At 41.9% G+C, this 21772-nt stretch overlaps 3 protein-coding genes, 1 long non-coding RNA gene and 1 other non-coding gene across 7 annotated transcripts; 2 read left to right on the top strand and 3 right to left on the bottom strand.

Moving 5' to 3' along the window:
* Positions 1-6380: 6380 nt before the first annotated feature.
* LOC135631100 (homeobox protein knotted-1-like 2) lies at positions 6381-10660 on the top strand. The gene is made up of 5 exons (XM_065138507.1): positions 6381-6929; positions 7008-7121; positions 7194-7332; positions 9851-10104; positions 10231-10660. Exons 1-5 carry the CDS (start codon positions 6591-6593, stop codon positions 10438-10440), a joined length of 1056 nt encoding a protein of 351 aa, XP_064994579.1. The 5' UTR covers positions 6381-6590; the 3' UTR covers positions 10441-10660.
* Positions 10661-10884: 224 nt separating this feature from the next.
* On the bottom strand, positions 10885-10956 carry TRNAQ-CUG (transfer RNA glutamine (anticodon CUG)). The gene has a single exon. It is a non-coding gene; the product is annotated as a tRNA-Gln (tRNA).
* A 536-nt stretch (positions 10957-11492) lies between these two features.
* Positions 11493-15463, bottom strand: LOC103975653 (uncharacterized). The gene is made up of 8 exons (XM_009390671.3): positions 15297-15463; positions 13819-13900; positions 12853-12906; positions 12678-12769; positions 12468-12581; positions 12147-12214; positions 11933-12044; positions 11493-11829 (listed from the first exon to the last, which is right to left on the bottom strand). The coding sequence occupies exons 1-8, from the start codon at positions 15351-15353 to the stop codon at positions 11734-11736; spliced, it is 675 nt and encodes a 224-aa protein (XP_009388946.2). The 5' UTR covers positions 15354-15463; the 3' UTR covers positions 11493-11733.
* A 167-nt stretch (positions 15464-15630) lies between these two features.
* LOC135631013 (uncharacterized) lies at positions 15631-19767 on the top strand. Its single transcript, XR_010494251.1, has 4 exons — positions 15631-15826; positions 15940-16223; positions 17078-17279; positions 18547-19767. It is a non-coding gene; the product is annotated as an uncharacterized LOC135631013 (long non-coding RNA).
* A 182-nt stretch (positions 19768-19949) lies between these two features.
* Positions 19950-20962, bottom strand: LOC135583281 (LOB domain-containing protein 4-like). Of its 3 annotated transcripts, XM_065138376.1 has the most exons (3): positions 20945-20962; positions 20574-20831; positions 19950-20478 (listed from the first exon to the last, which is right to left on the bottom strand). In XM_065138376.1, exons 2-3 carry the CDS (start codon positions 20748-20750, stop codon positions 20131-20133), a joined length of 525 nt encoding a protein of 174 aa, XP_064994448.1. In that variant the 5' UTR covers positions 20751-20831; positions 20945-20962; the 3' UTR covers positions 19950-20130. The 3 variants fall into 3 exon arrangements, with proteins under 3 accessions (XP_064994448.1, XP_064994449.1, XP_064994447.1); XM_065138377.1 differs by lacking the exon at positions 20945-20962 and having other exon boundaries at positions 19950-20475; positions 20574-20869; XM_065138375.1 differs by lacking the exon at positions 20945-20962 and having other exon boundaries at positions 20574-20862.
* Positions 20963-21772: the final 810 nt, after the last annotated feature.

Raw genomic sequence — 21772 nt, 5'->3', positions numbered from 1 at the left:
TTCAAGAGCTAATAATCAATTTGACTTATTTTTCCATAGACATTTAATCTATCTTTTCATGACCGTAATAAATCTTTCTTATACAATGAACCTTTCTTTTATGAAATTAACGATACTTAAACAAGTTTAATTCCAGCGATTGTGGAGCCAACCCGATTTGGTTTCCCATTCTAAACTAAAATCACATGACGTTTCTGCAATTAACCGGCATCCCAATTTGCCCGGACAGAAAGGATGCTTCAAGGAAACGTTATCGATCTTGTAAGTTGAGCTCCGCCATTTTAGGCCAATTATTGATGGCGTCAACTCTTCTTTTCATTCCCTTTTTCCTTTGGATACGCAACTCAAATTCTCAAAGGCAAATTGAAGCTAATTAATTCGCGTTCGTTATACAACGCGAAAGAGTAGGTTGCTGCTGCACGCATTAGCATCCGTGAATTACCGAGAGAATATCCATGCCATGAAACATTGCTGCTAAGAAGATTACATGAGATTCGCAAAAGTAGCAACCTTACACGTTATTTATACTGTATGATCCACGTTGATTTGCCCATGAAGATAGACCTGTACAGAGCTTTTCGGATAACATCATTCACTGCATCTCAACTCTGTGGCACCAACGCAACCTCTCACCCAACGAGCCAAGATCTTCGTCGTTTAATATACGAAGATATACATTTCACAGGACCTGGAATCTAGCCAGGTTTTGATCACGGGAAAACTCATGGATTCTCCACTACAATCGAATGCAAATCAACTGCAGCGAGAACACAATACTGTTTCTCCTCAGAACTTCGATCGGTGTCAGTCATTGGAGGACGATGTTTAAGGCGAAGAAGACCACCAAAGGCAAGCAAAGGATAGAAATGTAGAAGATAGAGAACAAGGACGCTCGCTATATTAGCTTCTCTAAGAGAAGAAATGGCGTCTTCGTCAAGGCCAGTGAGCTCTCCACCCTGTGCAGCGCAGACCTGGCGGCAAACTCCATTCCTTCGGTAGCCCGAGCGTGGACCAGGTCGTGAACCGGTTCCTCTCCTCCGGTTCGAACCACGAACAATCGTGCCAAAGGCACGCGGTTCAACATCTGAACCGGCAACTCGTGGAGTTGACGCACCTGGTCGAGGCCGGCGAAGCCAGGAAGGCCGACCTCCGGGGGCGGCTCGAGGCGGCGGTTCGGGGCCAGGTTTGCAAATGGCTCGATGACATCAATGCTTTGGGTTTGGACGAGCTCGACCGGCTCAGGGAGTCCTTGGGGCGACACAAGGACCGGATCAACGTCCGAACCAGGGAGATCTTGATCGGCGCCAATCCTGAATCCGTGACCGTTAATCGCGTGGGTTCTTCAAAACACGGTTGGATCGCGACCGTCAACCCATTCGAACTCGGGCGACGGCACCCAAACCCGTCAATCGCGACTATCGATTTCTCAGACATCAGTGGTTTGTTTGAAGGGATTCTGCGGCTATATGTTAGATATATCCGTCCTTTGTGCGAAGAAATGAGACGAAGACATGCGCTCACCCGAGTCCCACACGAGCAAGACAAGAGTTCTACCTTAGCAAACCCACGTATCAATCAATGATTCCCAAAGAGTGTTGTACAGCTCGTGCATTCGCCAAACGAGTTTGTCCGCTTCAAAAACATGCATGGGAGGAAATGTGTGCATGGCCAGCCTGACACCTGTGTCGTGGTGCTTCTACTCCCATGTTTCTTCTTCCCATCAATGCAACTCTGATGATGACATGACCTCCACCCAACCCTTTGATCTCCGGCAAGCTGGGACATGAGCACATGGTTCTCACTCTCTCTCGTTGCACGGACATTAAGGTTCCTCTCTTTCACTTTCTTCCGCTTTCATTTCATCTCAAGAGAGAAGAAGTACATGATGGGCAGCGAGTGACCTTGCTGAACTTTCATGGAGACACAGACGTTGAAGCTTTTCCCAGGGTAACACGATCCTTGCATGGCAGCGAGTGAGTATATTACTGTCGAACTTTGTTTCAGCATGCAGTAGTACTGAACCAAGGAACGAGGAATTATGCGTGGAAGAATTGTGATTCACTATTGTTATTGTGATTAGCAAACGTATATACGAAGAGAGACAGCAACATAACAGAGAAGAAAGAGAGGCAAACTAAAAGTAGGAAATCTTCATTGAGAAAATGACAGATCAACGCACATCAAACTCGTGAGAAGTTGGATTTATTTCCGCACAAGAAATGATGAAGTTTCATCTGTGGTTGAGGCATTGTGATCAGAGAATCTTGGACTCCTTCATCGCAGCAGGAAAAAGGCTGCAAATTTGTGTGGATGTTGTTTCCCCACCGATCATATCGATCGTCTGCATCACCCATTCATGCCATCCTCACCTCCCGGCCACCGATAAATATATGCTCCGCCTGTCGATACATATAAATCATGATGGGTCCAATCACTTATTGTTGTCAGGGTGTCATTTCGTGTCCATGTACGACCAAGATGTGATGACTGGTTTCTCTCAGATTCATTCTGCTTTTTTACCATCGGTGGAACCCGCAGTCCAATACGAGAAAGACGAAGGATACCACTTCATTTATTAGCTTCTACTCCTCTCTGAGCTAAGGAAAACGTAGGCAAATACGTGACAGGGTAGATGGTGTGTAGTAGCAGAAGCAGCAGTGGCCGGACTGAGGCGTTGTTACAGGAGCACGAAGACAGCAGATGGGACAACTAAGCCGAGTGATGGGAGGGAAGGGAGGGAGGAGGGGCCTTCTTCACCGTACGTTCAACCTTGTTTCCTTGTGACGACATCTACAGCGCTGGTGATCGAGCTGCTTTTGTAAGACAGCAGGCTGCAGCACTCCGCCCATCGTATCTTTTGTCTGGCCCCCCATGAATGGCATCGAAATCATAGTGTCTCTGCATGTTAGTTGTATGTGTGTGTGTGAGCGCGTGAGAGAGTGAGAGAAAGAGAGGAACACACCCCGCGAGAATGACGCGATGAAAGTTAAATGGTTGTGGCAGAGAACACTGTTCATTAATTCCTGTGTTCGAGTCTACTATTACTGTTCATGCAGTACTTCTTTGCCATTGCTGCATTTGAAAGCAGCATTACGCGCGCATATTTCATATATATATATATATATATATATATATATATATATATATATATATATATATATATATATTAATGTTCATGCAGTAGTAAAGTCATTTGTCTTATTACTTGTTAAATTTATATATTTATATTTATTGTCACTATGTAGAAAACATTCTAGGTTTGGTCAAAGTCAAACCTAACACGTCAGCGAATTATCTTTAAGATAAGCTAAGGGCACATAAATTTTCGCTAGAAAATGGTCAAATTTTCGAGTAATTATGGAGGGTTGATTGGCCATATACACAATAATATCACACATCCAATTGCCAACAAAGGTTCGGATGTTTCATGATTATATATTTAATATGACACTGTCTCTCTTCTCTCTCACGGATCATGAATGAGATGGGAATCATTCCGTAGGCAGAAGGGGCAAATGGCATCTATTGATAGTCCATGACAAGCATGGCCATCAACACCCATTGCATCAAATGATATCTTACATTAATTTTATGCTCCAAATCATATGTTTGATTGGACCTTAATTGAAGCCAATCTTATGTTTTGACCATTCTTTTTTCACGATATATGAGTCTAATGATGTTTACTTTGTTGTCATCTTTTCTCCCCCTCAAAGTTAATGCCTGAGATGGAAAACCAAATAAGATAGCAAGAGGATAAAGGTTGAGATCCAATAATTTACCTGTTTTAGAGTTCTCCTTTTTAAAATTGGATCGAATTGTATTAAGAAAAATAACAAAAAAATGATAAATTAAGAAAAAATATTAGTAAAAAGAAATAATAAAAAAGTGCGATACATTGTTCTATGGCTATCTATCACTCATCGTGTGATTACGATCGATGATTAGTCTCAATATATGATTTGATTCTCCTATCGATGTAATTGTAGGGGAGATCGAAGCCGGTATCAATACTAATAATAAAAAAGAATAGTAAAAAAAAATAAAGATTAGTAAAATAGACAATATAAAATGAAAATGTCATGCCGATGTTTAAGCTATAAACTATGTTTATTAGGGACGCATGAAGCCAATTTTCAAGAGATTGGTGAGATGGAGTATTCACTCTACTGGCCCCATCAAGCAATTAACAACATTATCATCACCAATTTTGATCCACACATGATAGATTGATGGATAAGGAGCTCACCTAATGATAGAGTGATCCGAAAAGAAGCGTTCAAGACAAGATTCTATTCACATCAAAGTGGCTGGTGATGGAGAAACGTGTGTTTCCATTGAATTGAAATGAAAGTTCAGTGGAGGTTAGCTTCGCGTAATCAAATTGAACTCCTTCTCTTTTATTGTCATTGTTATTATTATGTTATTTATAATGAGATATAGTACATTAATACCTTGGTGGAGTGCTAAAATCTCTATCCCATAATATTTTACTAAATTCATTTGCTATATAGGATGTATTATTCGATAAATTTTACTAGACTCATTTACCGAAGATTCAATATCTCATCTAAAAAAATTCACACATAAAATATTAATTTGATCATGATATATCATATTCACTTATATGATTTAAGACTCTGTACGAAGAATCCTAAAAAAAATTATCATATTTAAAGGGACAAACCCCTTATGATCTTAATTTTTTGTTCATTGCAATGGCAATCTATTCTAGAGAAATAGACGTGTTTCAATTCTCATGATCCATTGAATGCACTTCTAATGGGCAAATACAACATTATGACACAAAAGTTGCTCGACAGAAGGAAGAGGATCAAATCTACATATATCTCTATGTTGATGTACTCGATAAAGATGATTTGGATCAATACAATCCATATAGAAGGCTTATAAATGATAGGATTGCGACTTCCTATCGAACCATCGAATCTCGATGCTTCCATCAACCTTTCGTTTATCGAGTATGAATGATCATTGCACATTGTCAAAACCTAGCTTGTTAATGTCGACGTCACATCCCAAGTACATGATGGCGAGCCCAAATCACAAAGCAAGGAGTGTATTTATGAAAAGGAGGCTGAGGTTTCGAATTTGTATTGGTGGATGGGTGTCCAATGTGTCACATCACAATCCACTTTGTGAAATGTATCTCGGTGAGCCAATGCATGTTTGACTCGTTGGCAGTTCCTTGTTTCTTATCCGTGGGACATCCTGCCTAGAGTTCCTATCAATTGTCCTCAACATTTGTATGTTAGGTAGATTGATGTCACAAATTCATGTTCATGTACCTTTTTATTAGCATTAACTTTGCGAACGCTTAATCTCATGAGAGGATTTTAACTCTCCTATGTTTGCTTAGATATTAAGTATGTTTAATGTTTCTTTTATTTTATGAAAATAAAACAAAATTAAATTTAATTATATGATTTAATATTCCAAATGCTCACACCAAGGCAGGCACTTGTAACTTAGTATTCTCGGGACCGTCCTCAAGAAAGAGAAATCAACTTTATATGCACATAGAGATGATCCATGAATGCAAACTGATGAGTGAGCTGATACATGATTGAGCTCGAGCACCGTAGTCATAAAGGGAATAGACCATTCAGTTGTCTCCCCATTCGAGGAAAGCATCGTCTACCCATAGATCCCGATGAGTTTGGCCAACACCCACTGAGATCATCATCACGCATTCATACCAATTCAATCCCCTTAAATCGAGTGCACTTCGACTCATCCATCTTCGTAAACTACAGTAGAGCTCGAGGCATGCGTTGTTTTGGATCAAATCAATTAGGGTTTCAGGGAGACGATTAATTTACATGTTGTGGTCATGCAACATGTCTACTGCATCGATTCGAGACATACATTCTTTGCATGGTATCTTTCTTGCTTCCGCCCGCAGAAGAAATGATCGCTACTGTTTGCTGTGAGCAGCTCCGAAGGACGGGCGAGTCTTTTCGGACACCACAGCATGGGGATGGCGTGCCGGTCGTCTGCCGACCGATCCATGCTCTCAGCGAGACCTCCATTAATTTGATATCTCTGGAGAAGAACGAGAAGATTGGCCTGTGGGAGCTTAGTAGTAGTTGGCGCAGTACTGCGGTACAGTGCAACAACAAGACCATGCACCCAAACATTAGGCAGTGGTGTGTTACATATCCACTCCTCTCTCTCTCTATCTCTCCTACTCTGGTGGTAATAAAGTGGGTGCTTATGATGACAAAGGTTTCGCTTTGCGACATGGAACGGCCATGGCCAGTGAAACAGACCATCTCCCCGTCTACTTGATTTGACATCGGAAAAGAAAGCCACCAGATCATGTAGCTTTCCCTTCTCTCTCTTAACTCTTTTCTCTCGGGAGGTCTTTGGTCCATGATTCCCTTCTTCTTCTTCTTCTTCTTCTTCTTCTTCCGGTCTCGTCTCAAAGTCTTCGTTCTTGCAATAAGCAAGGTAGGTCTAATAATTCGTGCAGCCCACCAACTTATCTCCTCCGCCTTAGACCTGTTCCTCGTGCTGTTTTTGGTTCTTCGCTTCACCTCTTTACATCCTTATCCTTCACGGATCGGATGGAGGAGTTCTCTCACTTGGGAGGTGGGAGCACATCAAGGGGGGCTAATTTCTTGTACCTTCCCTCGTCGACCACCACCACCACATCAGCTGCTGCGCAGCTGAACGCCGCCGCGTATGGCCGGAGTTGTCACCCAACCCTACCTTACCTCCAACCTCCCGTACCGCTTAAACCCGAAGTTGGGTCTTCTCTACAGCCATCATCATCTCAGGAAAGAGCAGTCGATGGACGAGGACAGGGAGAGATCTCTCCAGGAGATACAGAGGAGATCAAGGCCAAGATCATGTCTCACCCTCAGTATTCTACCCTCATCGGTGCCTATATCGACTGCCAAACGGTATGCTCACCACTCCCTTCCGACTGCGACAATACTCCATCGAGCTCTTTACCTGAAATCCATATGCTACTTTGGTAGGTGGGGGCGCCGCCGGACGTGGTGGCACGGCTCTCGGCCATAGCCCGAGAGCTCCAGTCGCGCTCCCGCTGCCGTCAGGAGGCCTCCTCCGACCCCGAGCTGGACCAGTTCATGGTGACGCCCCCAAACTCTCTTCCCTCCTTATCTCCCTCGCCGTCCCAAAGCTAACTCCCTGGAGTACAACAGGAAGCATACTGTGGTTTGCTGGTGAAGTACCGAGAGGAGCTAACGAGGCCATTGCACGAGGCCACGGACTTCCTTAGGAGGGTCGAGTCACAGTTCAACGCACTCACCAACACTCCATCGTCGCGGATCTTCTATTCCGGTAAACATACATGTCATCCATCATATATACGACGCCTTTATCTCCCGGAAAAATTGATGCCATCCACTGTGCATCTTTGTGTCAGAGAGACAGATTGAGAGAGAGAGAGAGAGAGAGAGAGGGAACTGTAGTTTTCTGCAGCTGGGAGGAGTCTTTAGGACTTTACCCTGCAACAGCGCGATGGCGATGGGGTACGGTAGTGTGAATGCCTAGAAAGGGAGTCTCACGAAGTGTATGCAACAACAGGGAGCACTCATGTCTACTTCATAGCTTTTATCGAGATATTAACGTGAGACATGGGTAGGAAGGGAAGGAGGTACCCCTCGACATCTCCATCAGCAGGCTCTGCAGGGAGCAGCTAGCTTAGCCATCGACCTCTCCATCGTCTCCTCTCTCTTCCCTTGGGTTGCTCTTTGTTTCCTAGGGTAAAATGAACCGTTCAAGCAAGAAAGAGAACACCACACGGTCGTATGCAATAAGCTAGCATTTCGGTGCTGGCAACAGCACAAGGGTCATCGTAGGGTTCCAAAGCTAATCTTCTCTCCAGAAGAACCCTAGCATCAACACCCTTGTTCTTCCTTCTGCTTTATAGAACCCTTGAGAGAGAGAGAGAGAGAGAGAGAGAGAGAGAGAGGCTACTCTAGTGACTCCTACTGGTCATCGAGGATGCTTCTACCTACTAGTTTGCTACTATTAATCCTTCAGGTAGTGATGCTTAAGTTAGGAATGTATCATATACAAACAAATCTATCCAAAAGAATGTTAATACCGGTAGTGCAAATGTTCTTACTTCCAATTTTCAAGGGTGAAATGAGTGATTTCTTTGGCTTTGGAGCTATAGAAAATAAGATACTATGAGTAGAAATTTGATCATTTCACTCTGCAGATAGTGTGCATTTATTCATATGTCATAGCTATTGCTCTACATTTACATAAACTTACATGAATATGAAAGGATAGGTACTAAAGCATTCAAATTTGAGCACATTAAGCCACAAACTCTACATCTTTGAAGGTGCTCGACTCCTTTCTTCCTACACACAAAGAGAAAAAGGAATTCTCATAACACTTGGCAAAACAGTCCCCTCCAACTAAATCACCACCAAGAACAGTGGAGTTTTCTTGGTTCCATGAAGCCAAAATCCCTCAATTATACCCACCATCTTTAGCCACGGAATTAGAAGACAATCGAGTCTGATCCACTTGTTTGTTTGTGGCTTAAGTTTCCTATGCATGGCACTTCGCCCTCTGGTTTGATCAAAAGATTCACACTCTTGTTTCATTCCCGAATGTCTCGAAGCACTTGGAATCATTGCTGTTGGGAGTCATCTTGTTCGATCTTATAGCTATGAGAAAGTTTTGCTCCCTAAGCTGCACCTACAGATCCATAATGTGCCGGTTTGACAAACTATATAGAATCCAAGGATCATTAAATGCTGCATTGCTTTGGTGCTCGATAAATATGAGATTGAAGCTGGTTTCAAGTTCTTCTTAGATGAAATAGCGGAAGAGATTCATAAAGATAACCTCAAATATATTTGCGGTAAGTCCTCTTCATCGTTGTCGGACGTCCCATACTTTTGGAAGTTGAATCTTGAATGTGAATCACTTGAAGTCGAGCTAAAGATCATGTCAACGATGCTAGTCTTTCATCTGTTCAACTTTTTCTCAGTTTCGTGCCTAAGAATTTGTAGTGAACTGCAACTATTCCTTTGTTAAGATTTAAACTTGTCTCGAAGAGGTTCGCATTCGCTTAACAAAGTTCCTCAGGTTTCATAGTTTTTGATTGAATTGGTATCGGAGTATGTTAAATATCATATTCCAATTTTACAAAGTTATCATGTTTGATCCAACTCCCTTTTAATTTATATAGGAGATATCGAGTTGCCGATTGATTAGAGCGAATTCAACATCTTGTAATGTTAAAGATTTTTTTTGTTTTTTGTTTTTTGTTTTTTTACCTGGGAAACGGTGCTAAATTGATCAAGAGATGGTCTCTTGTAAGGAAGGAACCAAATAAGAATCACCAACACATGAGATGAGGAGAGAGAGAGAGAGAGAGAGGAAGGAAAAAGAGAGATGAAACACACACTTAATGAAGGAACAAGGTATAGAAATGGTGTAAGAGTCCTCCCAATATGCAAATATATAAGATGATAAGACAAAAATTGAATATCTTAGCCCTCAATAACAAATGTGTAATTCATATATATGAAGAAAATCGTATGGATACATCCACTAATCTCAATTCTTGATCATTGAGATGCTCGGATAATTCCGACTAATATTTAGGGATGGATCTGATAGCTCTTTTTATCCCCTTAAACAAACCGAAATGATACAAAGTCACAACAACAAAGTGGACATGGAAAGTAATTAAACATCAGTAATAGATGATTAGAAGAATTCAAATATTAAAGATCATCGTAACAAAGTGTATCACTTGTAGTATGCTTAGATTAGAGGATTGATCGCTGGCGTTTTTCTAACCTATTAATCGTTCCGTCTCGACCTGCAGATGAAGGATGCGAAGGGGTTGCATCATCTGAAGAGGAGGCCGATGCCAGCGGCGGTGAAACTGATGTTTCATTGATAGATCCTCACGCCGATGACAAGGAGCTGAAGCACCATCTTCTGAAGAAGTACAGTGGGTACTTGAGCAGCCTCAGGCAAGAGCTGTCCAAGAAGAAGAAGAAAGGGAAGCTGCCAAAGGAAGCCCGGCAGAAGCTACTCAGCTGGTGGGCGCTGCACTACAAGTGGCCATATCCATCGGTATGAGTTCAGTGATTCCCGGTGTATTTTCCTCGTCAAGATTATGTTCTTGATGTATACATAGATCGACAAAGATTGCTCCTGAAAGGAAAGCTGTTGTAACTCGATCTGTGTGACAAAACGCAGGAAACCGAAAAGGTGGCGCTGGCCGAATCCACGGGCCTTGATCAGAAGCAGATCAACAACTGGTTCATAAACCAAAGGAAACGGCATTGGAAGCCATCGGAGGACATGCACTTAGTCGTGATGGATGGGTTTCATCCGCAGAACGCTGCTGCTTCCCTGTACATGGAAGGGCAATACATGGGCAATGGCGTTTACCGCACCGGTCCCTGATCTGCACATCTACCTACTTGAAGAGTTCTCCAGGTGAAGATTAAGGTCTCTCCATACATAAGCATTGCATCCTCGATCCAATCGCCGCTAAGTTCTTCCATGTTGCTCAGGTCATTGCTTGTACAACTACTAATACTTTCGTTGTGACCCGATCGATACCTGAAGCTATTACTGTGTAATGCTGCATTATAGCTGTTGGAGATGTTTCGGTTTCGAGTTTTTTCGGTGTTTCTGCTGTGGGATTGTCTTCAGGTGTGCGTGGAAGGAATGCTCTTTTAGACCTTAACGAAGCTGATTGATATCCTTTTCCTCTTGATTTCGTTGAGAAAGGCAAAAAAAAAGGATCACTATGAGGTGTTTTGTCTTCTTCCATGCACAGAATGAAACCATCATATTACACTTGTATGTCCTGTGTCAATTGAAATGGAATGACTGCGAAAAAATAGGTCCCACCGAGATTTGAACTCGGGTTACTGGATTCAGAGTCCAATGTCCTAACCACTAGACCATGGGACCATGTTGTGATTAGTGGCTCACTTAAAATTATTTAACCAATGTTTTACTGTATTTTCTTTTTATTATATTGACACACACAGATTTTTTGGGTTAGGTTATGATGATACGAAACTGAAGGCTCAAACGATATGTAGTGTTCTTAAAGAAGTTCAATCTGCAGCAGCAGAACATCTATAAGGTATTGATTGTGTTGCACACATGAATGTTGACATGAGTTAACATCAACCAATCTAACCTTGTTTCGATGCTGCCATATATCTATATCGAGAACTTAATGAGCACCATTTGTGATCTTCTTCTGTGACTGGTTGTTATGAATGTTGAAGAAACCCAATCACATCTGCATCTTTAACTTTGTGAAAACTCTGTTCTTCTCCTCGCTACCCTTTTCAAATTTGCAAACAAAGCTTAAATATATACTAACAAAATCTCACAAAAAGCTTCATTGTATTCTATCAACAAAGTAGGTAAAGAGCAATACTCGAAATATTGCTCTTGCTCACCACAACCTGGAAAGTGCACAATCGATCCGGGTGTACTTAATTGTTCTAAATTCACAAAAGAGTAGCAGTAACAACAATTGCAGAATGTTGAGTTCACCACCAAATAGCGCCACTTCCATGTTTAGAAACACTCTTCCAAGGGAAGGGCATGTTATGAATTAGGTGTCTCCTCAGAGATCTTAATTAGCAACCATAAAGTTCAAGTTACAGAAAAAGAGGCTTCTTATTTCGGTTTTTAGCAACACCTCCCCTGCCTGGCAAGTGCCACAACAACTCAGCGATAGAGGCTCTCGGATCTGAGGTTTTCGGAAATCTCGGTTTCCCAACGGTCCCCATTTTCCAGCAGTTTCTCCTTGTCATATAACAACTCCTGCAAGGTTTAAAGTGGACCAATAAAATCCCAATTACATGTGAGTCGTGACCGAGAAAGAAAAGTAGCAGCAGCACCACAATTGAAAAACCATATGACCCACCTCGTGTGTCTCAGTGGCAAACTCAAAGTTGGGACCTTCAACTATGGCATCGACAGGGCATGCCTCTTGGCAGAACCCACAGTAAATGCATTTCGTCATGTCAATATCATACCTAGCAAATCATGTTTGAAGTGACAAACGCATGGTTAATCAGGGAACTCGTAACAAAGCATGATTTGAATCACAATATAAATCACTGGTCGGAGCCTACTACCTCGTAGTCCGACGACTACCATCCTCTCGTTCTTCTGCCTCGATGGTAATTGCTTGTGCTGGGCATATCTGATAATGAGACATGCTCTTGTAAAATGTGTCATTGGTTCATATGAACTAATGTGCATTATATCACACTCTGGTCTAGATGGTGTATCCTTATGTCGGGGTTTGCAATCATGTATAATGAAATAGATACATACTGGCTAATACTTATAGACCACACTCTGATTATCTTATGATATAACATCAATACCAGCTGTAAAGAACATGAAACAAACACCCTTTTTCTATCAATGCTGCACAACATCTTAATACGTACCGCTTCACAAAGTTTGCAAGCAATACACCGCTCCTCACCAGTCGGATAACGTCGAAGAGCATGCTCTCCTCGAAAGCGGGGGCTCAAAGGACCCTTCTCGAAGGGATAATTTATCTGTGACAAGCAGAAGGAAAATATAAAATCTGAAGTCAAAACAAGTAGAGATGCATGACCAATACAAGGGAACAGCAAGCATCAAAATGGACTTACTGTAACTTTCCTCTCAAAAAAGTACTTTAATGTCAGCATCAATCCACGCACCATTTCAGTCAGAAATAGTGTATTTATACTGCGCTCGAAAACTGCACTCAAGTGTTTGAATCGGTGAACTGAGTATAAACCAACAGTGATTTGAAGTTTCAAAAGGAAAAATCTAACAGTCTACCAGCATTCCAATCCTTGGCAATCTCCTTAGCAAGCTTCTCTTTCTCTTCATCATCTACATATCGGAAGATGAGCAAATAAATAACTAGTATAATTATCTAGTGAAATCAGCCACTTGAACATGCTGCAAATTTGCCAGATACCACAAACTGGAGTCTCATCAGTTATGGTAAAAACCATTAATACTGATGGTTAAGTTGCAACACACAAACACAAATACATATAAGTTTAGAGAAATTGAATGTGCTATGCCAGATGGCACAAACATTTCAGTAATGCAAAAAAATAGAAAATGAAGATAACCAAGTTGCAAAAGACAATTACAACAATTGACTAGCCACTCTGTCAATCACCAAGCCTCAGGATCAAAACAAGTGTTCGATGGTTTATTATTCTCTGGAATACCATATAAACTATCTGGCATGGCATTCTTACTATATGTTATAAACTTGGGACTCAAAGCAGAAACCCCAAGGCTTGCAGGTCATCACCATGTATATTCCATACAAGTTACTGCAACAAATTATGCATGCTAAGAAAAAATATTAAATAGGATGATAGGACCTCACATCTATGCGTATCCTGAATAAATATTAGGCTCAAAACACTTACTCAGCCAGTGTGGTACGTGCATACATAGCCGAGAAGAATTAGGATTACTAGTAATATTAAAATGCTGGCTCACCTTCATATCTATAATCATTCTCTAATTAGACAATGTATTGTTGTATTTGCTAAAGTTGTCTTTATAAAGAAGCTCAGAATCATAATTACTAGAGACATTATGTCTGATCATCATCACCTAATCAGGCTCACCAGTAATCTTATGATGCTCACTCACTCTGATATTGATCATCCTCATCTAATCAGATAATGTATCATTGCATTTGATGCATTCAACTATATAAGGAAACTGCACAGATATCTTAAAGCAATTGCTCCACCAGCACAACATCATTATTCTAACCTTTAAATTTTGAAGATGATGAGCCTGAATTGAATGATTGCCAGTGATTTTTCAACACCAACGAAGCTTGTCTACCTTGGGCCTATAATTACATGAAAACATTAGTATATCTTTCTTCTCAGAAGAAAAAAAAAATTCCTTGCTACAGCAGAGCATGATCAATTGTAGCTGTTGTGAAAAAAGTAAAGATATTGCCAAAGTAATGAACTTTGTAGTTTTTGAATAAGCATCTGAACATACGTCTACTTTAAGAAAGAAACACTGATGGCGATCACTAAAGAGGAAAATGAAATAGACAGTAAAAGTTTCTTTCATTTTGAACAACAAATAAGATCCCAACAACATGTCCAGAAAACATTTGCTTACCAGGAAAAGTTTCAAACGGTATCAAAATACATCTCCACATTTTGTTCTTCTTGGGAGGAAAAAATCTAATGTACTCACTTTTGAATACCATTAAAAAATAAAAAAAGATGGCACAATTACTTCGGAAACACACATAATTCAGGAAAAAAAGATGCCATATTTGCTTTATGATTCCTAAACATACTGGCATGCCAAAGATTCTCTGAGATAATTGAAACCATGGTATATGATTTCAAATAGTACCACCCGGTATGGGCGGTACATACCGGTCCGACGGCATACCAATACGCGGACCGTCCGCTACCGGACCAGTTGTGCTACAGTGCTACAGTAAGAGAAAGAAATATTTAAAACTATTCGGTACGCCCTGATGTACCGAGCGGTACATGGTACCGTTCCGTACAGAGCCAACCTCGAAATACCGGTACGGTATGATATTGCATACCTTGATTGAAACAATGTTTGTTTCATGTGAAAAGTAGAAAGATAACAAAGTCATGTTAATTCTGATGTTCAACCAAATAAGTCATCACATATCTATTTCCTATATCAAGAATTACTTGTCTATTCTTTAGACCACATACCATCAAGCCCAAGCTTATTTTTGTAACGCTTACTTCCTATTTATTTTCAATAAAGAACAAGATATCCAAGTGGAGAGCAACCTTGAACAAGTAAGAATACTAAAGTCTACTCATCACCTGGATCATGTGTAAACACTCATGCCCTAGGCAGCAGGAAGCGGGCACCATGATGAGAAAATATATCAATAACGAACATGAGCAGCTACTATTCCGCGTAGGAAGATCATTAAAATTCTTCATAGATGCAGATTTATACCATCAAAAAAAAAAAAAAATGACGTTTTTAATCAAATGAACACCTTCCCAGACCCGAGCTACTGATCACTATAAAGTCAAATTTTGTTAATGATTCACAATCCACAAATCTAAGGAGATGAAACCGAGCACAATGGTACTCTTTTGTTTCTCTCTTAAACGAATCCCGGACGAAGATGAAATCTTTCGGGTTCGAAATCCCAATCGCACGAGGGCATGTGTTATAGATCAAGAAATCTGGGATGGAGTTGAGGAAAGGGGATGAGATTGTACCGGCTGCCCTGCACGAAGAGCCTGCATAGCTCGCTGTGCCATGATCCTCGCCGCCATGTAGGGATCGGAAATGGAGAGAGCGCTGCAACCCTATCGATGATACGGAAACGAACGTAATGAAAGCCAGATATGGCGAACGAAAAATGGGGCAGCGATGGGAATATGACGCCTCGTCCCGGTCACGCCCAATATAACTTTAGGGACTCATGTAACGGATCAGATCTTGATCCGTATTCAAATCCGGCCCATTACTAGGCCCGGTTCCATCCGTCCCGCCGGATGGCAGCAAAAAATCCAAAATACCCCTTTGTCATCTACCCTCCCCTCGACTCAGTCTCCCTGCTCTCCCCTCCGTCGCCGCCGCCGCCTCCCCTCTCGTCACCTTCTTTCCTTGACTATCGAAACCCTAGGCCTAGAGGCAATATCCTGTATGATTCCGCCACCGGCACGACGAGGACCCTCGCCTGCCGCCTCTCTGATCATCTTCGCTCCCTCGGCCTCGCCTTCGACCTCGTCGACCGCCGGCACAGGTTCTTTTCTCTTGCCATTTCTTTTACTAAAGATTTTTGATGCACTTGACTGAAAACAAGCTTCTGAATTGATTAAATAAGGCATCTTTTTGCCAATTACATCATTGTTGCAGCGATATGAAACTGCCAAGCACTCATTTTGCGGCATAGAGAGTCATAGGTAAGACTGATTTGGTGATTCTGATGTCACTTTGGATCCTGCTTCTGGTTGTCAATCCTTCTGTCTGGTTCACAGGTGTGCAACATTAACTGACAGAAGGTTTTGAATGTTCATTTTGCTCATTGTATTTTCTTCTGACCATCCTTTCTGCCCTTGTGGAGCTTTGGCTGCCTGGTCTTCGAGCGCATGGATGGATGAATTGCCCGATTGTGGTTCAAGGCAATCTTCTGTTAGGCCGTATGTCTATAACATCTTGCCCTGCCTCTATAATAAAAATGGAGATTATAATGTACATAAATAGCACAAAATTGAAGTTCAAAGTAGAATTTTGTCAAGTAGGGTTACAAGGAATTGTTCCATTAGTGGAATACCCAGTGTGGATGTCAATTGTGTTTACATGATTATTTATGCCGGAGAAAAGTTGGGTAGATTCAAGATTCCTACCAGTGAAACATTTGGTGCTAGGATTTCGAAAAATGTAGCTATTGTGCTGCTTCTTCCACATGCAATCATGCTTATAAAAATGCACAAGCCAGCGAATAATACATAGTCGGTGATAGTAAAACAATATCTCAGGGACAAATGGCAGTAGGGAAGTTTAGAATTGCATGTCCTTGTTGCCTCTGATTGAAAGCATATCACACCAAAGAGATGTTGTGTTTCTTGTGGCTTGTTTAAGGGGCAACTGAATTTTTCTTATATTTTTTATGACTTATATGCAAAGGATAAGTAAGATATTGCTGTCAAATGTTGGGCTTATGCTCCACTCTTATGATAACCTTGGGAGAGAGTTGTCAAATTTTGCTATGTGAATGTTGCCAAAGATTTGTCCAGAACTAGCTTTCATGAGTAGTGTAATACGGGTGTGTTACTACTTACTACTAATGCTTGGCTTGTTTCATTGTCAGATTCATTAAACATGCATAAAAGATTGAAATTCTGATATCATTAGTAATGAACTGATTTGACTGACTAGGGATCAAAGCTCATCATGGGAAAGAACAGAGAAAGCAGATATTTGTAAAATGCCCTGTATTTTTCTTGGTGGTGTTCCATGGCAACTGATTTCAATTTACCATAACTGGCAACAGGTGTCTTCAAGAAAGTCATCTAAGACGGAAGACTATATGATCCTGGGGTATATATGGTGCAGAGAATTTGATCCAGATCAATGTCGATACAAGGAAAAAGAGGCACCATGGAGCTGCTCGTCAGATTTTGCTGGTTCAGGTTCAGATAGCATTATGCATTTTTCCCAACAAGTAGTTGCACTGCCAGATCAGTTTTATCCTGGTAAATCTTTCTTTTATCAATATGGTTTTAACTCTTGCTGTAAAGTATGTGTACTGCATTATTCTCAGGATGCTGACACACATGATTGTGAACTTATGATTAGCCTAATCTGGTAGGATAAATTTTTGCATGTAATGCCCTCCAGAGAGGAATCCTTTTGACCAATGAACTGGTCAAAATGTAGTGTTTTTGCTACACATCTATTTGGATCAATGAGAAGGTCAAATTTAGATGTTTGGTCAAACATCTGCTTCTATCAATGAGATCATAATGAGATGGTTGCTCTAAATCTTGACGGCTTGGTTATCTACAACTGTTGCAGGGAATTTTGGGAGAATTATCCTATGTACATCTCAGAAAGCAAGGTAGCTGCAACTTTACTTTGAACTTTCCGTTTGCATTGACCACATCTCCACCGGTGTCCAATTCATACATCTGATTCCTGATGACCCTTCAGTGGGTCAGGAGTTCTTCTAGTATTGACCTCTGGGAATGCGTAAAAGTTGGGTCATCTTTTTTAACCTTCTCATCGAATTGATGAGGTTTGGGCCTACCTAAATGCTTAGGTTCTCACATAGCACAATTTTGTTGGCAAGAATAGCTTCCATTGTCACATCCAGCTTTGTAGTATGAAGGCCCTCATTGGTTTTCTTTATCTTAAACATTTGTTTCAGATATTTTCACCAATTCATTTTTAGGGCTGTCTAATATGGTGTGCACTAATGTTGTTGCTTATGCTGATGTGGTATATAGTGTGATGTGCCTTGGAATATATGACCTATGATTTCTAAGTTAGGTGCTGCAGCAAAGAAATAATACTGGTAGATGACCGAAAAAAGAATGATATTAGTTACCCATGGGATATGTTACTTTAGCTGTTCTAGTATAAGGTATCCTTTGCTTTAGTCATCTACTATTATGTAATAGGATGCTGCAAGACTTAACCTTGATGTCTGGTAAGGGCACTTAATGTGGGTTGGGACCATCTGAAGGAGCTCTTGATCTGGTTATAAATAGACCAGCAGTAATTGTATAGGTAAATAACTATTGCAATACCTTGAGAAAGCATCAAATTTTTTGTGTAGCTCTGTAAAATTTTGAATATGCTATCTTCTTGTGAAAGCTATTGTTACACTAGCATTTTTATGCCCTTCTATAGTGCACAGGAAGATAAACCATCACTGAACATGTATATAGTTCCCAATAAAAATTGATATAGATGCAAGGATATGCTGAACACTGACAGTTTCTCTCTTGTTTTGTTCAGGAAAGAGAACTACAGTATCCATAAGTAGTGCTCAAGCCCATTCTCGGGATCAATGATCTCACCAAGATTGGAGCAATCAAACAACTGCTAAGTTCCAACATGAAAGCTTAGCATAGAAGAAAAGAAAGCAGAAGAAGCAGAGGGAAAAAGGTAAAATGGATTTATCTAACCAACACAGAACTCTAGCAGAAGTGTACAGTGGATGGGTTTAGGTGCTCTTGCGGGGCTGCTGGCTCTTTCTCCTTGTTCTGCTCCTTGGCTTGTCCTCTTCCTCTTGATGTTGGATTGGTTCCATCTCCCCAGCCTCTTCCTTCCCCTCGTCATCATCATCATCATCATCGTCATCAGCAACAGCAACTGCAGCAGCAGCAGCTAACGAGGAACAGGATTCCTCTGCTCCCTTTCGCTCCTCTTCTTCGCCTCCGCTCCCCACCTTCTTCTTCTTCAGCTTATCTTCCTCTTCAGCGACCACTTTCCGAGGCCGGCCTCGTCTTCTCTTAGCCTGCTCTTTATCCACGGGTTGCCCCGACGACTCGCTGATCGACCTCCTCTTAGACTTCTTCTTCCCCATATGCAATCAAAGCTTGATCTTTCTTTCTGCTCTCCCTCTCTCTCACTGATCCCTCAACAAAAAGCCAAGACTGGTCTGGTAGATCAATGGAAAGTTGAACGCGGATCATATCCTTGTCACGGACTCTCTGTCTACAGAAGAGATCTCATGCTCGCCCTCAGAAAAGTTCATGTAACATCTGCTATTCCTTCTTCCAACCGAAGCCCGATCTCAATCATCTCTCTCTGTCTACTGCTCTGCTTCTCCGAAGTGGTAGAGAAAGATGAGAAGCATAAAAATCCAACCGCTGCTTCTCTCGGTGTCAGTGGCGTGGATATGAGGAAAGAATACCGGCTGCTTCGATTAGGTTAACCACGTCAGCCGATGGGCCCACCCCTGATCAAATCAAAATAAGGATCGCCAGCCAATCCAATCGTTCTCAATCTTCCTGCTTTGAATATTTGACTTGATTTATAAGAATTAGATAAATTTCTTAATAATATTATTTCATATTTAATATTTTAATTAGTGACTGAATTAGAATGTGTCGAAGAATACGTCTCTTCGAAGCTTAAGTTAGTTTTTGAATTAGATATAATTATAAATAGTATCGATCTATATTGATTATGTACCTAAGTGACTTTTATATAGTAAGATTTACTATCGCTGCACCTGATGTCATAATTTAATATCTGGAACGGTTATTGATCTTTTCCTACATTAGATGTGATCGTGCAGTAAACCCTGAGAACATGGCACCGGTCGTAACGATTAGAGGGTGATATCATGTCAACCAGATGATAATAGATATCGGTAACATGATTGTGAGAGATCACGATGAGATGTTGGCCGGTGATAAAGATATCTGCTGCTTTATTACACCATAGTATAATGGAATACCGAGTCGCATGTTCTTAAAATGGTTACAACGAAGGAGGAACAATATGCAGACATGATCATGAAATATAGTAGACTGCTGCATCGGCATAAAATCCTATTCACAAGAGGAGAACACCGGTGTTGTATGGCTGCTATCACCAAACTGGTGGCTGACTGGAGCCAGGCTGGTCCAGCGCCACCGTGTCCAGGGTATGGTGCTTGGGCGACAGGGATGACGAGGAGCCTGTGCTGGTGCTGCAACCTGTGCCGCCCATGGAGATCTGGCCGTGGCCGAGGCCGACGCGGTCGAGGCAGGCGGCGTTCTGCGTGCGCAGGTGCGCCATCTGCGCGTGGGCGACGGCCAGCTGAGCCTGGAGCGCCTGGATCTGGCGATGGAGGGAGGAGATGGCGGCGACGCACCCGTACACCGGATCTCGCACCCGGGCGTTGGCCTCGTACACCAGGCTGCTCACTGCATCCCCTCGGTGCTGCACTGCAATCTCCTGTCATAAAAGTTTCACGTGTTGCGTCTCTGCAGCCATACTCTTCAAGAATTGCTGTGTGTGTGTGTGTGTCTGAGAGAGAGAGAGAGAGAGACCTGCAAGAGCTTGCTGACATTGCTAGCTCCAAATACCCTGTGCACGATGGCGAACTTGTGCGGCTCGTCGGCTGGGAAGTATGGAGCAAAGACGCACTCCTGTGTGCACCGTCGCCGCAAGAGCTTGCATGCCGCGCATGGCGAAACCGTGCTGTTCTTTCTCCCTTCCTCTGTCATCCTTCCTATGCTTTCCAACCCCCGGATGGTATCCACTGGACCAACTGCCTTTGAGCACCCTAGTCAGAAACCATTCCTGTCCTAAATAGTTTTGTACAAAGCGAGAGGGAGGGAGAAAAATAACGTAAAGAAAGCAATGAGGACAACCCAAAGGACAATAAAGCAACGGTGGGTGAGGGAGTTGGTGTGGAAACCTGAAGCTTGAGGATAGTCGGACAGGGTCCCAACAGGGCGAAGTCGAAGATGTTGGTTGACATGTTGTGTTGTTTATGCTGTGCAGAGTTAGTCGTGGACATGGTGAAGAGATCTCAGCTCCACTGGATCTGTCTTCCTTGTCTCTTTAATCAGTATGTCTACGTCTACCAACAAAGTGTAGCAGTTTCTAGTGACATTCGAGCATGAGAGCAGACAAACCGCAGGATTGGTAGGCCACCCAGGAGCAGGATTGGTAGCGCACAAGTAGAACAAGCAACACAATGTGCCTGCTTGCTACCATTTTTAGTCCAAGGAATTCAAAGAACAAGAAGCAAATTTGGTTCTTGTTCATCATCCTTTCAGCATGACATTAGTTTTCTGCACTTGTTCATGAGGAATAGATCGAAGAATGTTGAACTTTTAGTGTTCATCACTTCGTCAAAGAATTCAGCTCAACGCAAGTCTTGCTCTCCGTAATTTTAGGGCTCCCAACCGGTTTCTGTACCCATCTAAAGCATGGCGACTATGGAGAACGCATGCGGTAAAATGGATCTACCTGTGGGTGAGTGGATTTTGACTGAAACCTGAAGTTTGGAATGTCGGCATCCGGTTGCGCTTGTACGTATCTGCTAGCCACTACATGGAGAGAGGGACACGAATCTTGCAGGGATCTTACGGAGCCCACAACTCTGAGAGAGAGATTTCTTAATGGCTTTGTTTCAAGTTAATGTCCTTTTCTCTTCCAGCCAAAATACTGTGTGTTCATATGTGAGAGTGGCATCTGCTCTAAGATTGGTTAGCTCAAGAGCTCAAGCATGGCATGCTCC

Source organism: Musa acuminata, chromosome BXJ3-2 (assembly GCF_036884655.1).
Source record: "Musa acuminata AAA Group cultivar baxijiao chromosome BXJ3-2, Cavendish_Baxijiao_AAA, whole genome shotgun sequence".
NCBI lineage: Eukaryota > Viridiplantae > Streptophyta > Magnoliopsida > Zingiberales > Musaceae > Musa > Musa acuminata.
This window is presented reverse-complemented; position numbering and strand designations above follow the sequence as displayed.